General features: G+C 40.3%; 1 protein-coding gene across 1 annotated transcript in view; it reads right to left on the bottom strand.

Annotated features, from left to right (window-relative positions):
- Positions 1-212: 212 nt before the first annotated feature.
- FRMPD4 (FERM and PDZ domain containing 4) overlaps positions 213-21011 on the bottom strand; it is a 279887-nt gene continuing 259088 nt past the window's right edge. The window contains exons 11-17 of the mRNA XM_027835294.1: positions 20141-20267; positions 16919-17008; positions 16186-16368; positions 10382-10520; positions 5326-6387; positions 3618-4907; positions 213-1555 (exon numbers count right to left, since the gene is read on the bottom strand). Of these exons, the coding sequence (XP_027691095.1) occupies positions 213-1555; positions 3618-4907; positions 5326-6387; positions 10382-10520; positions 16186-16368; positions 16919-17008; positions 20141-20267 (4234 nt within the window). The remainder of the gene's footprint in view (positions 1556-3617; positions 4908-5325; positions 6388-10381; positions 10521-16185; positions 16369-16918; positions 17009-20140; positions 20268-21011) is intronic.

The following is a 21011-nucleotide window of genomic DNA, read 5'->3' as shown; positions in this document are numbered from 1 at the left end:
TATAAACAGAATACATCTGATTAGTACTTGTTCGATATTCAGTAATGTGACTTTTGATTTTCATACCTATTTTTATATAAAATAACAAAATATACAGAGGAGAAGAGAGAGAACATCTTGTTCATCATCAGTACAGAGAGAGTAAATAAAAGTTTATGTATGGCTTTGCAAAGGTCGCTCATGAAGTGACTTTCACACCTTTTATTTTCTACTTATTTATTTAAAAGCATCTTCAGAGAACGTGTTAGTGTGCTTACAATGGCAGCCATGGTGGTCGAGTGTCGGGCCAAGAGTCGCAAGCTGGGGTCCGCGGACGTCTTCCCGATGGCTACCTCGGCGGCCCTCAGGAGGCAGATGTAGTTGATGACCACCTCGTCTATCTTGGCCACGATCTCCTGCCGCTGTGCGTCGGAGCTCACAACCTTGACCAGCCGGAGGCAGGCCTCGGTCAGGCAGCAGAGCACTTGGAAGCTGGAGGTCACGGCCGCCAGCATCTCCTCGGGACTCTTGTCCGCCACGGCCATTTTCCTGCAGGCACTTCCCAGATGTCTGGACTCTATGGATAACAGCTGCTTGTACTGGGAGAGCTTCAGGTCATGCCTGGTTGCCCGGGGCGATGACTCCTCTCTCCTCCCGGCACAGGACCGGACCAGGCAGAGCAGCTCGTTGGCATCGTTTTGGGCGGCTAGGAATCCGCTGGGCATCTCGTACTTGCTCTCCTTCAGGATGTTGATCCTTGCGATGCGCGCCTCGAAAGCCAGCTCGCAGGGATTCAAGTTCAAGTCCGAGACCGGGCTGCTGGGGGCTTGCGCACCGCCCGGGAGAACTTTGGAGGAATCCCTCACCACCATCACCTTCTTCTGGATTTCCGCAGGGAGGGACGGGCTGGCTGGTTCTGGCACCTCTCGGGACAGTTCAGGTGGATAGAGGCAGGATACTCGGCGACGGGCCACGCAGTTTTCTTCCTCATCGTCCCCATCCTCATCTTGCCCTCGATTTAGGAAGCAATGACTAAAGGGTCCGTGGCATCTCCAGTTGCTGGCCTCCAGTTTCCGCAAAGGTAACGTTCTATACAGCTTGGAGTCCTTGTGGGCCCCTGAAGATTTCCTTTTCTCTTTCCCATCAGGGCCTAAGTGCATGGAATTTTGTGAGTAACTTTTGGTTAACTTTTTGCCTAGGGGAATTTCGACCCTTTTTTCCGATTTGGACTCAGCCGCTTCTGGGATGCCAGAACATTTCAAGCCAACAGCAGCCTTCTTCCTCTCCAGAAATGTTTCCCAGCCCGGGGATCCCGAAATGACACTGCTGCTCCGTCTCAGAACCCTTCTGTTCTGTGGCGTTCGGAGGCTCCCTCCCCTCAGCTCACGTGGCCACAAACTCATTGCCACTCCGTAGGCCTGGTTCGCTTTGGGAAAATCATTAGGGTCTTGATTTGGACTTGGCACCTTTGATTCAGAGTGAATGTTGGATGATAGCATGATGGAATCAGCTTTAGGATGTTGAGAACAAGCTGAAGACATGCCTCCTCGTCTTCCCTTCCCAGGCTCTGTGAAAGCTACACTAGGGGGAGTAGGAAAACAGAGAGAATCATTAAGCATCACCATGAGGATCATCTCTGCCTCAATGTCTAGGGGACCCCTATCCATTTTACATGCACATTTTGGGAAATTCATGCCAAGTTGACAGAGTACCACTTTGTTTCTCAATAAAGGCCATACCTGCATTTCTATAGATCTGTGATTTTATAAGATCACAACCTTTCCATGGGTGTCTTAGGCAGATGGTTTCATGAGTTGCTTCTCCCCTCCCCAAATCATCACCTTGTTGTCAGTCTTCTAGTGATAATTCTCTGCATGCTTAGCTAGGTTTTTGTACAATGGACACCTGGTCCTTTGCCCATCTTATGTCTTTTTTTTTTTCAAATTAATTATTTATTTAATTTAGGCAATTGGGGTTAAGTGACTTGCCCAGGGTCACACAGCTAGTAAGCATCAAGTGTTGGGTCTCAGGCTGGATTTGAACTCAGGTCCTCCTGACTTCAGGGATGGTGCTCTATCCACTGTCCCACCTACCTGCCCCTCCCATCTTATGTCTTGAAGACTTTCCATTCAGGCTCTTCCTACCGCCAACTCTAGCTTTGTAGAGCTCAGGGTCAGCTCTGCAAAGAATTCTCCACACCAAGGTGAAGTATTGGGGTAACACTTTTAATGGAGGCAACCAATGCCTAGTATAATGAGGGAATATTGAAAACTGCCAATCCAAAGACAACTGATTTATTCATAAAACTGAGTAGCATAATCTTCTCATAGGAGATAATGATAGCTTCATGAATTAAGCTGCTATTAGTAGGTGGATATTTGGTTTAGCTATTAGGATTGAACAGCACCTTTAGGCAACACATCCTACAGAGAGATTGATTATTCAGTTAGTTGAAATGCACTTGGATTGATACTCTTAAAAGAATTCACTTCCTGTGAATTCATTTAGCCCATGCATTGGGCTAAAAGGTATCTCAATTTGGCAAGAGTTACATTAACTGTGAAAATTACCTTTCTGTCATTGATGTTCTTTGGATGCTGGAAAAGGACACTATGGAATCCTTCCTTTCTAGAAGTCTTTAAAAACATTACGTACACCAGCCTGCCTGGTATGGCTTAAGTATGGCTGAAGTGACCATGGGTTCCAAACTAAAAATCAGGATATATCACCAATCAGCTTTACTTTGTTGCCATAACCACACAGATATTCATGGTTTTTTTTTGCCATTGGAGAGACCCAGATGACAATCTCACTGCTCTACTTGTGCTAGATGTGCCAGAAACACCACAGTTACTTGAATTATGATAATCTCTACAGCCATAAGTAACTGAGCCTACTTATGATATCCTGTCTTTTATGACTTACAGACTTTGGGAACTGAAGTATATTTTTATTGTAATCCTTATTGCTTTGACTTATTCAGTTATTATTTGCTGAAACATTGCAATTCTTGGGACATTTTGATAGTTTATAGTGCCTATGGGACAGAATATTTGAAATTGAGACTTTCTGGGAAAATCTGGGACATTTGGCCACAGGTATAGCCTGACCTGAAGGCAAAAGAATAAACTAAATGATCTGTCTCCCAAATCTCAACAATCTTTCATTTTCTTTCCCTGGTAATGACATAATTAATAGAGGTCTATAGAGGATGACACCAAATGACTATGTTCTTTATATATATGTAAATATATATATAAGTATATATATATATATATGAATTTGTGATGTCAAACAATGCTGTCTCCTAAATCATGCATATTGTGTATAAATAAAAGCCCACATTTAGTATTTGGGCATAAGAGAGATTCAGTGTTGTTCAATTAAACTCTAAAAGTGTACAGGCGGTATAAATGTGAATAGTGAATGCAATTTTAAAATGGCTTTTAATTTAGTTACCTAAAAGGTTATTAAGTTTCAGGGACTGTAAGGTTGATATTTAAATTGACTGGAGGCCTGCCTTTATCTTTTGCACCTCTCCTTAGGTCACTTTTTCAAGTTTAAGTTAAATTCTGTTTACACACCCCTGTCTTGTGATACCCCAAAGAATCAAAACCATCACTTCTCTGGTGCTGTACCTGTGGTTTCTTTAATCTTGGGGAGCCGATGACATCCATCTCTCAAAGTGCCAAACAGTGGCTCAGCATTAACAGCTGTGTGCATAACAGGCACTGTCATCCGGTGACACATAGGATCAGTCTGTTGGTGTAATTCCTTAAAAGTCGCCCCGGGATTGGAAAGCCCAGCAGGTCTCTCATCTGCAGGAATGTAACTCATACCCTTCCCTGAGGCATCAGAGATAATGTGCTTCCCATCTGAGGTGCAGAGGGGAGATTCCACAGGTGTAGGGCAGGTGCTACTGCTGCTCCCTGTGCTACACCCAGCATCCACAGAAGAGCACTGGGAGCTTTGCAGAGAAAAATGTCCTTCACTTTGCAAAGATGACATACGTTTGGCCAAGTGATAGTCACAAAGGCGAGCCACACCCTGCTCAGCTTCAGGAAGCTTGGAAGGATGGTCATCGGCAGACAGATCGGCATCCTCATGATGATTTACGTCTTTGGCTGAGGACACACAAGTCATGTCAGGCAGAAAGCTTTCACCTTGGCCAAGTCCGGGAGCACCACTGTTATCCCCCTCAGGATTTCCTTCATCCTTACACTCAGTTTCCATTGTCCCAAGGCCAGACACTCTTTGAAAGGCCTTCCCAGTCCCCACCTCTGGTGCAGACTTTTCAGCTGCTCCACCATCAGCAGCCACATACCATCTTTGGCTGTCCTTGCGAAAGGCAGTCCTCTCCAGGTTAAAAGTGCTTAGTCGTGGATTGTCTCGTGATGCCAGCGTACCAAATTTCCCTTTGGCATTTTCTTCCATCTCTACTTTTTTAGGTCCCTGCTGCTTTTTTCCTGTCACTGCCCCTTCAGGGGCTATTTTCCCCTCCCCATCAGCCAGCTTGCCTTTCCTTTTGCTGGTACAAGAATACACCACTGACCCCATGTGCAACTTGCTGAAATAGTCTGTGACTGACTTGGTCTCCATGGTTTCTGGTTCCATCTCCATGTTATCGGAAGGAAGAATTTGCTTTGAAGGCACAACTTTGGACTGTAGCTCAGCTGCTGGTCTAGCAGCCAGGGCCTGGGAGGACTTCGCAGGTAAGCCTCCAGAGGGGGTTTTGGAGATGGGGAATTCTGTCTGTTCTTCTACAAGGGGATGGTAGCCTTCACTAGTGGCCAAGAACATGCGGGTGGAGTTTTCTGACTGCTTCTGTGCTGTGGCCAGTTCAGAACTCTCAGTCATTTCCGAAGAATTAGTTTCATTACCTGAATCTGAGGAAGACTCAGGGCTATACGCTCGCAAGATTGCTACACCTGTATGCCATAAAAAACAAGAGCCAATTAATGGAGGTATTGCAGGCACTTGAATACATGTAAGAAAATGGAATTCATCTCTTATAAAAATACATATTCTTTTTCCTTTAAAAAAAAAAAAGGATTCTGACTTTATTGCACAGTTGTTCCGGAAAGGAAGGGGAAAAAAAAAGTGCCACATGTTAAAAAAAAAAAAAGAAAAAACAAAAACAAAACCCTGAAAAAAAAACTTTCAACAATAACAAAAACAGAAACAAAAAAAGACCCTGTAACAGTAGGTCCAGTACGTACTATGAAATGGGACATGAGTCAATGAGGCTATACAACATAACAGGGATGAATGCTTCCTAGGGCAAATGGCTTGCAGGGATGAAATGGTATGATTATCACTGAATGAATGTAACAATCATGAAAGAACCTGAATTGTCATCTGTCTGCTGTTCCTCTGAAGCTGCTAATGCCTCTAAGGCCTGCAGAGTGGAGACTACAGCGTCATCTAGCCCCTTCTCACACTTTCCTTCAGAGTTGGTAGGGACAGCGTCAATGAGGGACACAGGAATTTCCTCATTTTGCAGGCTGCTGGCCTGTTCCTTGTCCTCCCTAAACTGGGCTGTGTGGTGCTGACAGTCCTCTTCATCAGAGCTGTCCCTGAAGCCGGGAGGAGGAGCGGCAATGGCCATGTTCAAGGAGTGTAGCAAGAAGTCATCCTCGTTATCATCACCCTCAGGAGGAGGAAGGGATGTGAGGTCAATGATGTCATCGCTGGACCCAGACAAGTTGAGAATGGCAGGCCTGTTTATTTCTCCGACCACGAGATCTTCCTCACAACTCACTTCATCTTCATCCTCAGCATCATCTGTGTTTTCCGAGTAACAGATCTCATGCAGCAAAGGCTCTTCAATGCCTTCGGCAGCTTCGAAGTTTTTCCCATCGCCAATGTTTGCATAAACAGAGTTTGTCACAAACTGTATGCTATCGGCATCTGGAGAGAAATCCAAGCCTTTGATATCATTGGCATTGCTCATGTAAAGAGCTCTTTGCTTTTCCAGTGCTTCTGGACTCTCATCCAATAGTCTTTCATAACCAAGGTTTTTGGGGTTAATATCATCCAACGCAAGATCTCCAAAAATAAAAGATACTTTAGCACTCCTGGGAGAATCCTGTGCCTTTTGACTTGCCTCCAGCCCCGAAAGTGACAGCAATGGTTGCTGAGCAAGGCCTCTACTTTCCACTTCACTGGTGGGGTCACCTTGTTTGGTCAGGTGGTGATCAAGGTTGTCTGAATGATAGGTATTTTCTATGTACAGATGCCTGTGGTCTTTTGGACATAAGGTATCATCGGCAATATCAACATTCTTATGTTTTGAGTCTATATACGTTATTTGTGGCTCCTGTTCCCCATCAGAGATGAAAGTGGTCATTTGCGGTACACAGTTCCAATCAGAGCCAAGGAGATTATGCTTTCCTTTCATTTCAGGACCTAAAAAGAGATCCACACAAAGACACATTATAGGGCATTCTATTTTCTATGATGGCTGTTGAAAGCTTCCTAATCTAATTCATTCAGTATCATGAACGTTTGGTTAGTCAAACATTTTATACATGTATGTAGACATGGCTAAAGACCTTTTGGTTAAAGAATTGACCTTGGCTAGCTAAAAGACCCTGATTTAATAGGATTAGCTCAAATGTCCCACACAGGATGCTGCAGTATGGGAGTGGGGAAACAGCTGAATTTCACTGAGCCCTCACTTACCAAGAAGTGATATTATTTATACGTAGGTGCCTATAGCCCTGAAAACCCAATGTGGCTTTTAAAATATTTAGTCACAGTACTCTGAAAGGTTGTAAGATGGTGTTGCAACTCCAGAGGAACAGGTTACTCTTGTCTCTGTCTTCCAGACTGAGAAAGTTAGGGCTTTTCTCCTTCAAAAGTGATTAAGACAGTAGATTTCAAGAATGGCCATATTTTCAAACTTTAAGTAAGTTTGTGTAAATTTTACACATTATGTAAGTTTTATACATTACAAAAAATTCTGGTGATACTTATGACCCTTTAAAAAGAACAGTATGAGTAAGTTAGGTAGATTATTGTTTCTCAGGACAGCACTGGCTGAGGCATGCAGTATGCCTTTGGTTCCATGATACATTTGTGAAAAGCTTACCCTTTTTACCAAGGAAACTCCTAAAATGTAAGCAATTTCTTTATGCATGTGTACAAGTTTTAGCATTCCAGGAAAAAAATTGCTTGATTTACCAAAAAAAAAAAAAAGAACCTTGAAATTTGAAAACAAATTCCAAAAAAATCTTAACCCCAGTATGATAGGACTAGGTTAAAGTGCTGGAGGATTCTTTTTTTTTCCCCTGAGGTCAGTGAATCTTCTCTGATGCTTATAGCCAAAGTGAATAACATATGAGCACACTCACTCCAAATGCTTTTGAAACTCTTTCAGTTCCTTCTCCCTCTGTTTCTATGGTCATCTTTTGCTCTTTAAGTATGTGTATTTTTTTTGTGTGTGTCTATGCATACTTATCAGTCTATCCATTTCGTCTTCTTTGTTTCCCTCCTCTTTGGTCTTTAGCCCCTCTTTTTAACTTGCCATAACATAGAACTGAACTAATTAACTGAATTAATTAATTAAAATTAATTAACTTGTATGAATTTACCTTTGCATCTTGATAATACAATATGACGCACAAAGTAGGTGATTAGGAAGGAAGGAAACAATCATTTACTTGTAAAATAAGCACCTACTATGTACCAGTCTCTGTGCTAAATGCTTTACAAATATTATCTCATTTAATCTTCACAACAATCCTGGTAGGTAAGTGCTGTTGTTATCTCCATTTTTCAGTTGAGGAAACTGAGGCAGATAGCTGTTAAGTGACTCGCCCAGAGACACACTGCTAGTTAGTGTCAGAGGCCACATTTGAACTCAGGTCATGCTGACTCCAGGTCTATCACTTTATCCACTGTGCCACCTAAGTGCCTAAATGATTATTGTTTAGAAAATGTGTTTATTTTTTTTTTTAATGAATGACTTTCTGAATTTGTTAAATAGCATTTGGAATTCCATTTTGGCATCTGGCAGATCTGTGATTTCATCCGGGTGGCTACTGCCTCTACCTGCTTAACTTCACAGCCATTTCTTATGTTCTTCGCCGATACGAGTCTGGCCCACATTTGACAGGAGGAATATCTTGCCCCTGTACCCTGACATATGGTTTGGACTTGTTCTTTTTTCTAAAAATTACTGAGATGGTCTTGGAGATTTCATTGACTCAGGGGAGGAACAGGATTAAAAGGCAGTCAAAGTAGCTTTCTGATGCCCTCAGGACCGAAACTAGGTTATGGCTGATTACCTGGTCCCACCCTCAGGCTTGCGACAAGCAGATCAATGGCATGATGGACATGGGAAAGCTATGGTTAGCTGAATGAATGAAACCTTACCCTGCTCTGAATGTCTTTCCCCTGCTATACCTAAATAAACCTCTTTTTCTTAACTGTTAGATGGAGTACATATCTCATTTTGTTTCAATTTTGATGCCAAGCTCTCAACCTTCCTGAGCCTGGTCTGACATATTACATCATGCTTTCCCTTAAATACTCCCAAGAGGGTATATGCAATGCACTGAAGTCTATCTGTCTGCTCTTATGCTCTTTATTTTTAATTAAGATGTAATCAAGAAAAATGTTTTACATTTCTCAATTTTACTGGCTAAAAAGGCAATTAAGACTAGTTTGTTATTTTACTTTAGCCTTTAGATGATTTTTACCCCACTCTCTGCCTTGACAAACCATATCTGTCTCATGGCCTTTGGTAGAAAAGAAGTTCTAGGGAAGGCATTATTAAGGGACTATTTTGTACATCTATAAAGAAATTCTGGGGAAGGCATTATTAAATGCCTGCTGTATACATGTATAATGGCATTATTATGTCAGGGGCAGCTAGGTGGTACAGTAGATACAGTGCCAGGGCCTGGAGCCAGAAAGGCCTGAGTTCAAATCTAGAATCAGACACTAACTGTGTGATGTTGAGCAAGTCATTTAGCCTCTGTTTGCCTCAGTTTCTTCATTTGTAAAAAAGGGGTAATAATAGTACTTACCTTGCTTGCTGTGTGAGGCTCAAATGAGATAATAATTATGAAGTGCTTAGCATGGTATTTGGCACAAAGTAGGCTCTATATAAATGTTAGTTATCGTCACCATCACAGAAAACAACAATAATTTAAAAACACAGTTATAGTATTTTTCCTCACCTCCCCCTTCACCTCTTAAGTACTATCAGGGGTTTGAGAATCCAGCCTAGCAAACGAGATGAAAAATCAGGCTCCAAATTGGTACCTGGAAGCCATGGCCATGGGTCGTTAGTTAATTTTTAAGGTTTGTCAAAGCAACAACACTAATTCTAGGGTTTGTCTGGCCTGTGAAGTGATGGATACCTGCAGTTAACCAGGTAACTGATTTACCCAGATGTCATTGCTGCTTGCCTCGTTCCTGCTGCCATAGCCCAAATAACTGCTGGGGAGGGTGGGAAGATCATGTCACCACCATCGTATTCCTCGGGAATCTCATTGCCAGGAAGTGTGGAAGGCACTGGGAGGGGTTCCGAGGAAGAGAGCTATCCCTGGGATAGACTAATTAATAAACCTATTAGATCTTTCTGCCCTAATGTCATAACCTTGAAAAAAACTTGACATATAGACTGGTAGCAGTTTGATCCATTTTGACTTCTATCACACTAAAAATAATAGTTTTACATTTAGATACCAGTTTAATGTTTATAGAACACTTTTGTAATAACTTATGATATAAGTGGTGCAAAGATCATTGTTCCCATTTTACAGATGGGGAAGCAGAAGAACAGAGAGGTTAAGGGATTTTTCCCAGGGTTTCACAGTTAGTGGAAGAGCTAGAGTTTGTAGTCCTGTCTTCTGATTCCAAACCTAATGTTCTCACTCCCACACAGTGCTTCTTGCTTTCAAGAACACGTGATTACCCCATTACTTATAGGTATATATACATACACATATATATATATATATTTACATAATCAATATAATTCTTTTTGGGGTCAAGTTTTACATCACTAGAGTATCACAATGATAGGATGTGATGAAAAATTATGAGAACTAGTTTTTATAATTTTTATCTTCTCTTTTTTTCATTAGTCTAGTTAAGCTAGTTAAAGATATCTATGTTAAATCTTCATATCATGTTTTACTTTTTTTGAGGGAGTAGGGGTGAACTCTCTCATCATCTTAATAGCTGCCTCATCTATAGGTCTTTTAAAGTTTATAAGTCACTTTACCCGTAATAGCCCCAGAAGAGATTTTTACAGATTTTACAGATGGTTAGTGTCAGAGCTGTGGAATTTGAACTGATGTCTCCTGACGTCAGTTCCAATATATCATATCGTCCAACATAACTGGGGAGAGATATGGGGGGTAGTCGCATTTATATAAGAAAATACCTGTTTCTCTGTTTCCTGCATTTTTCTTGTTGGCCATGTTAAATATTGACCGTCTGGAATCTACCAGTAGCCTATAATATCCAGCTGTCAAACAGGCAAGGTTCATTGCATCCGATGGTTCCATTAGCAGAATAATAGGCTAAAAACAAGAGAAAGTTGTGGTTAAAGGTTGTCCATTTTAAAACACCTTATTGAAATGTCAGTGTCTAGACATCTATGTTTATGAAGTGTACGTGAAAGGAGTATCTTTGCAAATGCTTCAGTGGAGAACAACAAATGAATAAGTTAGACATGCCCAGCATAGAAAGACTTTTCATACTCATATTCAGGAGACAGCCTTTGAAAAACCTGCAAATTGTGAATTCATTTAAAATCTGATAAAATGGAAAGCTTTATTCCATGAATCCTGTTTTAAAAAATCCTACAACAAAATCAAATCCACTTGCTCTGGAAAGAAAGTATTTTGGTTTTCATTCCAAAGTTATGACACTTAAGAAGCTGAGAGTTACAGGGGGTTGGTTACCAGGTACCAGGCTCCAATCTGAAAATAGCAAGAAGATAAAGTTTAAGGATCAGAGTGAAAATTAGTGTTAGAGAGTTGTAGAAATCAGTTGGAAATGACTGAAAAGCCAAAAAAGAAACGAGGTCGCAAAGTTAGGCAATGATATCATACTTTAAAATAAAGTGTAAAATCACTGAGCCTAACAGAGATCGGTGCTGACAGAAATCTTTGCTAGATGTTTCTACAAATAGTGATGCTACATCAAAGAAACTGACATGGGGGACAAATTAAAGGACAAAACAAGGAAGAACCAAAAAGATGTTTTCCCCCACTTTGGTAGTGAAGGCAGTGAGATTGCTGCTCAATTGTTTTTGAATGACTGGATATGTTTGAGACATATCACATGACTTGCCCATACCTTTTTGGAGCTCACTTTACAATATGATAAGAAACACATAGCAATATAGGTATGTATATACATATAAATATATACCTATGCTTATATAATAAATACAATAAAAAATACATACATATAAACATATGTCCACACATATACACACATATATGCATTGCATATATATGTATGTGTAGGTATAATTTATATGTTCTGGGTATGTATATGTATACCCCCTATGCATACTCAGATATGTGAGTATGTTCACACTATATACTAATTTATTAAGTTATAGTTGGCGGAGACAGTTCCCAAAGGGCAAAGATCACAGATCCTTGAAGTAATTTATGTGTGGGTAGTTAGGTATGTGTGTATACATACACATATACATATGAATGTATACATATACACATACATATGTGAGTAGGCGCAAATATACATAACCACTCACACATGAATACTTCAAGGATCTGTGTGACCTATGCCCTTTGGGAACTTTCTCAGTCAACTGTAAGTTAGTAAATTAGTCTTAGAGCATTGCATGAGGCTCAGGGTACTTAAGTGATTTAATTAGGGTAATATTATATTAAGTGTTGGAGACGCTATTTTATATAAACCAGGCTTTCCTGATTCTGGCGTCTGGCTCTTTACTTACTATACTACATTGCCTCTCACAGTATGTATATCAACATACAACAACTGCATCTACCTTGGTTTTTTGTCCCCAGAGCAGCTTTAAATGGAAACCAGACTCTGTCCAGATGTCTGAGAAGTGCAGCCTCTTGTGATAGTATCTTTCCCTTCCCTTCCCTTCCTGTGGCTGCTGTTCCCATGTTTAGTTCCTTTCCCATTTCCTGTCCAGTGCCCCACCAGTGTATGTGTCTAGTTACTTCAAAAGTGAATCTCATGTGGACCAATTTGGGTATACTCATATTCAGGCTTACTTCAAGCTGGAGTAGACTAATGCAAGCCAGTGGTATCAGCAGTATCCCATTCTGCTTCCTAATCCATATTTCTACCTTTGACCTAATGCTAATCCCCTTTCTTCGACTCTCCCAACTTGCTCTCATACTCTCTGGCTTGATCCCCAGGGGGCACCTGCTATCTCCAGTTCTAGGGGCAACCCTGTGAGACTGTACCCCTAACATTATAGCTTGTGAGATGCTACTGGTATGCTTCCCATTAATAGACAGTAGATGCAATTAACTCTCGGCAAAGCCATTTACTGAGAACAGTAGCTACAAAATACCATGCCCCCCCAACCCCCACTCCATAAACTCAGACTAAATTTGAGTGGGCTCACATTTAAAGTACAACTGTAATGAGACACAGGTGTAGGATATACGTGGGGCAAAGACAACTCAAAACTCCAGGTACTTCAGGGCCCGGTAGTTCCTATTGTCTTCATAGAGTCCTCACGAATCTCTGCGTACAGCATCTCAGGGTTGTTACGGTGGGGTCCCAGGTTTTGCTTCTCTCCACAGCTTGACCCCTGATTGTCAGGGCTAGTTCTCTCTTAAGTCTATAGTTGACTCTCTTCTCTGCTGCCAGGAGTCTTGTTCCTCAAAGCTGTTTCTTCCCTTGAGACTTTTTTTTGATGATAAAACTCTATAACTGTTTATTCACAAATAACTGAAGCATTTGGTGCCATTAGGCTCATTGTGCAGTCTGAGCCACAGGACCAAAACACCTTGTAAGCTGCCTCTCCTCTTTTTCCACAGCCTTTCTCAAGGACTGTTATCCATTGGTAAGATTTGGTCTGTAAGTCAAAGCAAGGACGGCTCATGGGAATGGATTTGTGATTATCTGATAGACTTCTTGTGGCTCAGAGGTGTCAGACAAAATGAGATTCACTAAGAAACTACCCAAAAGTAGTACCAGGAGAACAGCATACACAATGACCGAAGTTCTGCTTGGTATGCAACCCAAAGAAGGCATGTCTAGAGGCTCTTTTCTCTCTTCCTCTAGGCCTGGCAAAAAATTGGCCACTCCAGCTATAGGACACCTCCTCACCCAGTAGCCCTTGACCCTTCCCTACCCCTAGCCCGGGAAGAAAATCCCACCCTTTGCTCCAACCACCTGTCTACTCAGTTACGTAACATTCTATCTGAGACTTTTCTTTATCCAGGCTTATCCCTCCATTGTACCTTGAATGCTCTTGAATCAAAGAATTCTCCAAGTGCTGGATGGGATGTAGCTCCCTTTGCAAGTTGCTGCTAGATACCATGGCCAATGTGGAAGGGGAGGAAAGAGAAACTCCCCTCTGACCATCTGCAGGGTCATCCTGAACCTGCATGCTCTCACTCTCACAAACTGACTGCCTTTTAAGGTCACTGGGAGAGGGGGTACCCATCTTCCATTGGCCAATGGGATTGTTCCTTGTGATTTACTCAGAGAAAGGTGCTCACATCTCCTAAAAGAATCATGACAGACTTATCTGTATGTTAGTTTAATACTTCATCGACACCTTGAAATTAGATGCTGGGCTTTCTGGACTGCGAGTAGGCCAGAGATCAGTTTCCCTGAGCTAGTTTTCTCATTTTCTATGGTCACTGAGAAAGCACAATAAATTTTGCCTGGTCTTTAGTTTTCCTTCAATGACCTCACATCTAACTTGCTTTCTTCATGGAGCTTGGTGATTTCTTGACTTGGTGATTTCACTCAATTTAGTACAAAGATTTTTTCTCAGCACAGGGAAGATAGGAGCACATATGGATGGATAGGTTGGGAGCATCCAAACTGATGATGTCACATATCCGCTGGAATATTTGATAGGCTTCCTCTTTTTTCTTGAAACAAAATCCCCTAGATCAACAAGTTCTTCCTACTGTTAGATTTTTTTCTGGCTGTGGGTTCTATCTCTATCTCTTCCTACTCTAAGGCTTCTTCCTATTCCCTAATCGCCATTCTAAAACCACTCATATACTCTCTCTCCTCCTCAATTCTCATCCTGTAGGGTCAGCATAGGGGGCATCTCTCCTGGTTGAGTTCTATCACTTGGGCTTACTAGTTCTTCTCAGCATAAATGTTAGCACACGTTAGGATACCAAATATAAATAAGGAGTCAGCATATCATAGGGATAGGGAGAGCTGGCCTTCGAGTCAGGAAGGCCTGTGTTCAAGACATATACTATCTGTGTGGCCACAGACAAGTCAATCAATCCATCAATGCCTCAAACAACTCTATTGTTAATTGGTATGTATTGAACCCTGGCAGTTTTCTATACCTAGAAATCACAGGCCTAGACCAGACTTGTACTCCTGTGCTCCCCAATCCACCCTCCTCAAAAAAAAAGTATATTTGTGTGTGGGTGGAGGAGTCAAGGGGGGGATTCGCTTACCTTTGGTGGTCTGATCAACATATGATTTGAGGAAGAGGGTTTGTTTACTTATCCCCCCCATCATATCAGATTATTATACCTCCATCCCCTCTTCCTTCCCTCCTTCCTCCATAACATCCACATTCAGTGATATAGCAGAGAAAGCCCTGAACCAAAAGGCAGAAGACTTGGATTCAGACCTGGCATCTGCTAATTATATGATCTTGAGGCAGTCACTTACCCCTCAATTTCTTATATAATAAATATGTAGATAATAAAGCTGAGATTTTTCCCTCACAAAGTTGTTGTGTGGATCAAATATGATAACTTATGATTTCAAATTGTACAACAATTCTCAAGGACCTGAGCATCATCCCTTAGCTCACCTAGATGAAGTTTAACAAGAAGGAATTAAATTCCAAGAAAGAGGACTAAGTAGGAGACATTCCCCCCACCTTCATCCTGGAATTCAAAAGTACAACTGGTCTGATATCAATGTTCAATTCAATTTGATTCAATTAAGTTCAACAAACCAAGCACCTGCTTTGCTTAGGAAGAGGACTCATGCATGAATCATAGACTTTTAGAACTTGTCTAACCCTCTCATTTTGTAAAAGATGAAACTGAGGCCCCCCAAAAGTTAAGGGATTTGACCAACATCATATAGCCACTTAGAAGGAGAGGAGTGTCTCTTCTTGGTCCTATGCTTTTTCCACTGCTGAGACATTCTGGAACCCATTTGAACTTTGAAAGCATCATTGAAAGTCACCAATCAGTCAATCAATCAACATACATTTATTAAACATTTGTTATATATCAGGCACTAGTCTAGGCACAAAGACACAAACGAAGCAAACCCTGCCCTTCAGGAGGCCACGTAGAGTGCAGGAAATTTGAGTTGTGTGAGTTCAAATTTGACCTTAGATACTTATTAGCTGTGTGACCCTGGGCAAGTCACTTAACCCTGTTTGCCTCAGTTCCTCATTTGTAAAATGAGGTGGAGAAGGAAATGGCAAACCACTCCAGTGTCTTTGCCAAGAAAACCTCAAATGGGCTCATGGAGAGTTGGACAGGACTGAAAAACAACGTAAAGACAACAACAACAACATCTATCTATCTATCTATCTACCTATCTATCTATCCATCCATCTATCTATCTATCTATTTAATCTATCTATCCATCCATCCATCTATCTATCTATCTATCTATCTATCTATCTATCTATCTATCTATCTATCTATCTATCTATCTATCTATCTATCTATCTATCTAATCTATCTATCTATCCCTGTGATATATACCAAAAGGATCATGGATTCTCAAGCTGGAAGTAACCTTAGTGACCATTGAGTCCAGCCTCCTCATTTGATAGGTGAAGAGACCAAAGCCTAGAGAGGTTAAGTGACTTGCCTAAGGTCACAGTTAATAAGCATTTGAGGCAGAATTTGAACTCAACTCTTCCTAATTCCAAGACTAGTGATCTATCTATCCAGTGTACTACCTGATTCATATAACTATACATCTACTGTTTAATCACCGTGAGTAAAGCAAGGCTATACCATCTGGCGGCAAGAACTGAAGACTTACTTTCACATCCAACACATGGAGTTCCACCCGAATGGAGCCTTCATCTTCTGTAAACATCTCAATCCTGTTGACGTGGCTGAAATCAGCCAAAAGAGCCACCAAGTTGGTTTTGGTGTTTATCACATGACTTATTCCATACCTGGGTCCAACTAGTAAAGTCACTTCTGAGCGTTTTTCTGCCTGCTATAATAAGAAGACAAAAACAGCCTTTGGAAGAACCATAATTTTTAAAAATAAGATTACATTTTAGTTGCAAAATGTTTCTGTGCTGCTTTACTAATTCTTTCAGTTAGATGAGAAATCAAGGATATGACCATACTATGGCCAGGACATATTATGAATTATTCAGAAAATAAGCATTATCACATCATATCACAATATATATGAATCTATGAATCATTAGAGTATTCAGTTAATAAGATTTTTTTTTTAACATGGAAGCTGTTGCTGCCTCAATTATTTAAATGGATATCAATTGTTAGAATCTTTTGGTTTTTTCCCTTTTTCTGGGTCTGTAAATTTTTCTAGGGCACTTTGCAGCTGGTATTATCTAGTTCAACATTTCTTCTGATATTTTCAGACTGCAGCAAAGTAGGTTAGAAATGAACCCTAGGAAAGAACCTGCACTGATCTGCTTCTGTCGTCAGACTGAGCCTCGTGCAGGAATGACTTCAATAATGATGGAATACAGACTATGGAGGCTTTTCATAAAGTCAAGAAAAAGAGCAATTACCACTAATGTTGCCTTGAACACACGGCCCCCGTATAATCGAAGATCACTGAGGAACTTGAGATAATGGACCTTGGCTTGCAAAGCCGACAGCTGAGGAGAAAGGAAAGCTAAGATGTTAGTCTAGGCACAAAGACACAAATGAAGCAAACCCTGCTTGGGAGGCAGGCGGGAATCAAGTACAAACCCAAGGGGAAATAGAGCTGTGTTTACATGGGTGAAGGGGATGAGGATCCCCATAGGAAGGGCTCTCTGGCAAGAGGAAAAGGAAATTGCAGCACGTTCGATTTCCTGATGAAGGAATGCGGCTTGAATTCTTGAAATTAAAATCTCACTTGTTTGTGGAGAAATGTACGAAGGATTCAGGCATGTGGATGGGCTGCATCAGGGCATTGGAGCAGCCCTGGAGCTCTTCCAAAAAGAGAGAACAGGAAGTTAAAATGTTCAAATTAAACATCTGCTCACTGAAGGATTTCGAGAGCAGATTGGAGCTTTCTCACTGTAATCAGTGACAAAGGCAGGCTTTTCTCCAAACTCTGGTTTACCAATGGGTGGAAGCTGGCAAAGCAGGAACTGTGTGAGGTTCACTCCTATTCAGTATTTGTAGGGGCTTAGGGTTTTTTTTTTTTTAATTCTAGCACCTGCATGTTGTAGAAAGCCATTTAATCCCAGCTCCTCACTTTCCCTCTGCCAAGTTTCTTCAGGTTTTTATAAGTTCTCAGAGAAAATTAACTTTTTAAACTCAGACTGAATTGTGGAAATGTTTGAACTTCCTGTGGAAGTTCATATTTTATTCATTTACCTCCAAGAATTTGAATTTGAATCACATGCATCATTTACAAATGAAATTCAATCTAGATAAAACTCTTTTTATACAAATCTAAAAATGTAGGGATCCATATCATAAAGTGCTTTTGATCTAGGAGGCCTTGTTTGATACCAGTAAGCAAGAAATTTAAAATCTATCTGCAATGGTTATTACTAGTGAAAAGAATGAAGTGTGCGTGTGTGTGTGTGTGTATGTATGTATACATGTATGCACACATACACATACACTCCTTATCTGGAAATGACTATAATGTTAGTTTTCAATGGTTATGTTTCTAGCAGGCTCATGTACTGACTGAAACTTATGAGTGCTTAACTTGTAGTCAATCATTGCCTGGGTCTGAAGCTTGCCTCTGACATTCGTAAGCAGTGTGATCATGGCAAATCAAAACCTCATTGCACCTCAGTTTCCTCATCTGTAAATTTTACAAAACTACCTATAAAACTTATCTTGAAAGGTTGTTGTGAGGATCTTATGAGATAATGTCAACAAAGCACTTTAAGTGCTTAAGAAATACCAGTGATACTATAAGCATTATTGTACCTTCAGTGTTAATTATTTAGTGCTGGTTACATGCCATGCTTCATTCTAGAAAAATGAGTCTTTTGAAAATTAAGATGGTGGCAAATTCTTCACCAGCAACGGTTCTCATAGCTGGAGAGACAGAGGATTGTAGAGATAACACAGGATGGATATGTGTTTTTAGGGAGAGGAGCTGTGGTAGGGTAGCAGGCTCATTTGAAAGTATGCCTCCTACCCTTGGACAGAGAAGTAATGGATTATGGATGTAAGAGTGATGTAACTAAGTGATAGATGTAAGAGGTGCACATTGTCAGACACGGTCAATGTGTTGACTAATTGTATTTTTCTTTTAAACAAGAGAAAGTTCTCTGCTGGATGAGGGTGGGGGAGGCATCAGGAAAGTAAGTGATAGTGATAGAAGAAAAATAATATCAATAAAACTTTAAAAAAGAATTAAGGGAGACAAATAGGACGGAAGTAAAGAGGGACAGAAGAAAGGAAGGAAAGTAAGAAGGAAGAAGGGAAATAAAGAAGAAGGGAAGAAGAGAAGGAAGGAAGAAAAGAAAAGGAAGAAGTAAAGAAGGAAGGAAGGAAAGAAGAAAGAAAAGAAGGAAGGAAAGAAGGGAAGGAAGGAGGAAGGAAGAAGGGAAGGCAGGGAGGGTGAGTCACAGAATGTTGAATTAGAGAAGACCTGGATTCAATTCTGGCCCTATCATTTATTAGCCATGGGACCTCTCCGGGAATGTGTTAGTAAGCCAGATAATTATGTAAATTAGTCAAGGCCCAGGTTGGAGAGAAATGGGCCAAGGACTTTAAAAAGAAATTGGGCCATGAGTAGGTGAATAAGAATTCAAACACAAATGAAATGAATGGTTTCCCAGTTTTAACCCGAGGACTTCACCATGAAAGATGAGGCATCATTTCTTTGACCTAAGGTAGTGCATGAAAGGTTGGCGCCTGTGGCCCAAATGGTTTTTTTCAGGTTTCTTAAAGGAAGCTATGGAGGAATGGGGAATAGAAACCAGGGTGCTTTAGGTACTAAAACAATGATATAATATCTGACATTAACACCAGAAAATTACCAACATAAATAAATATAGATTTATGTTCTATTCACAAAAGCTTTTATGGTCAGTGTCAACCAGTAAGTGGTTTCTCGGGCTGTTAGACTGCATCCAATTTTGTAGGACCAATGTTTTTGGAGGACCCTACTATTTCTATCTCTAGAAACACTATAACCAGATGGATTTATGTTACCTGACTTTTGATCAATCTATAAGCCAGAGCTCTCTGTATCTACTAACGGTGCACATGCTCAAGTCATATTTCTCTTCTTTAAAAGCATATGTATTATTAATAATGAGGAATCATTATATTTAATACTAATAATGAATAATTAAAATTTTTAAAAAAGCCTCACAGATACTATTACTAAGGTGAATTAAGCATATTTTATAGAAAGGAATCTCTACACCTATTCATTATTCTTCAGTGTCAGAGAAAAAAAAAACCCAAGGTACCACTAAGTGTTAGGTTTAGAGGTGATGGGGAAGGTAAGATAATACTCTGAATTTTTCATTAGCCTTAGGCCTTAAATGGGGGGGGGAACACACATGCTAAATAATATGGGCTAGGCCTCTGTGAGTAGCAAACTATTGTTTGTCACTTTAAAGATAGTTCCTGTGGTTTAATAAATATATTTATTTTTCATTGTTCTTGGAAAAACATTAAAGTTAACACAGAAGTTAAACAGTATTATTGCTTGTGAAAGTGTGGTGCTAAGTATTTTACCAAAGGACTAATTTTAAGCATTTTTAATGCATGCAGTCTTCCCTTTATAAAATATATTTTCTATTAAGATGCAAATGTAATACCTTTTTCCCCGGCGGCACTAGGTTTTGATTTGCTTTGACAAGGTGGGAAAGTGCTTTCTTTATGTTCTTTTCTTTCATGCTTTGCAGCACAGCAGATGGAAGAAAAGTCTCTAATCCCCATTCTTTTCTGCAATAAAAGGCATATCTTTAATTTCACATTCCTGGGGTATTTGGTTATTGAGGGCTAAGTGGTGTTGTGATGTTTGTTTGAACAAATGAACACCTGAGGATGCAGAGAGTGGATAAATTCAGAGGCGAGGGAGACAACATGTCTTTTGTGCTCAGGAGATACAATATTTAATCATTAGCAAAGGCTTTACATTTTTTAAAATGAAATTTTTATTGGTATCTTTTATTTTTATATCACCTACCATTCCCAATGTATCCCTAACTTTTCCCCTCCTGGAGAGCCACCCTTTTCAAAATAGATTAAAACTGAGGGAAAAAAAAAGTGTTGTTGTTGTTATTGTTTTAATTGACTAATTAATGAACCTTAACAAGTGATATCTGAAATGTTCCTCATCTAGTTTTCCACCTCTGCAAAGAAGGGAGGGAGGTTCTTTTTTTTTTTTCCTAATTTTAGTTTAATTTTTTTGGGGAGGTTCTTTTACATATATCTCTTCTTAACTGCCAAGTTTGGTCATTATAATTTCACAGCTTTCAGTTTCAATTGTTTCCTTGTTGTTGTCCTTTGTTCTTTCTATTCATGTTGCTGTGTACCTTGTTTCTCTGGTCATGCTTTCTTCCCTTTGCATCAGTTCATCAAGTCTTCTCTTATATAAAAGGCTTTAATTTTTAGAAAGAAGCATATTCTTTTTTGCATTGAGATTAATTGGACTCAGAGGTTGGAACCAATTATACCTGAAGAAAT

The sequence above is a fragment of the Vombatus ursinus genome, unplaced genomic scaffold (genome assembly GCF_900497805.2).
Source record: "Vombatus ursinus unplaced genomic scaffold, bare-nosed wombat genome assembly UNPS02014814.1, whole genome shotgun sequence".
NCBI classification, from domain to species: Eukaryota; Metazoa; Chordata; class Mammalia; order Diprotodontia; family Vombatidae; genus Vombatus; species Vombatus ursinus.
Note: the sequence above shows the minus strand (reverse complement) of the source record. Positions and strands in the feature narration are given on the sequence as shown.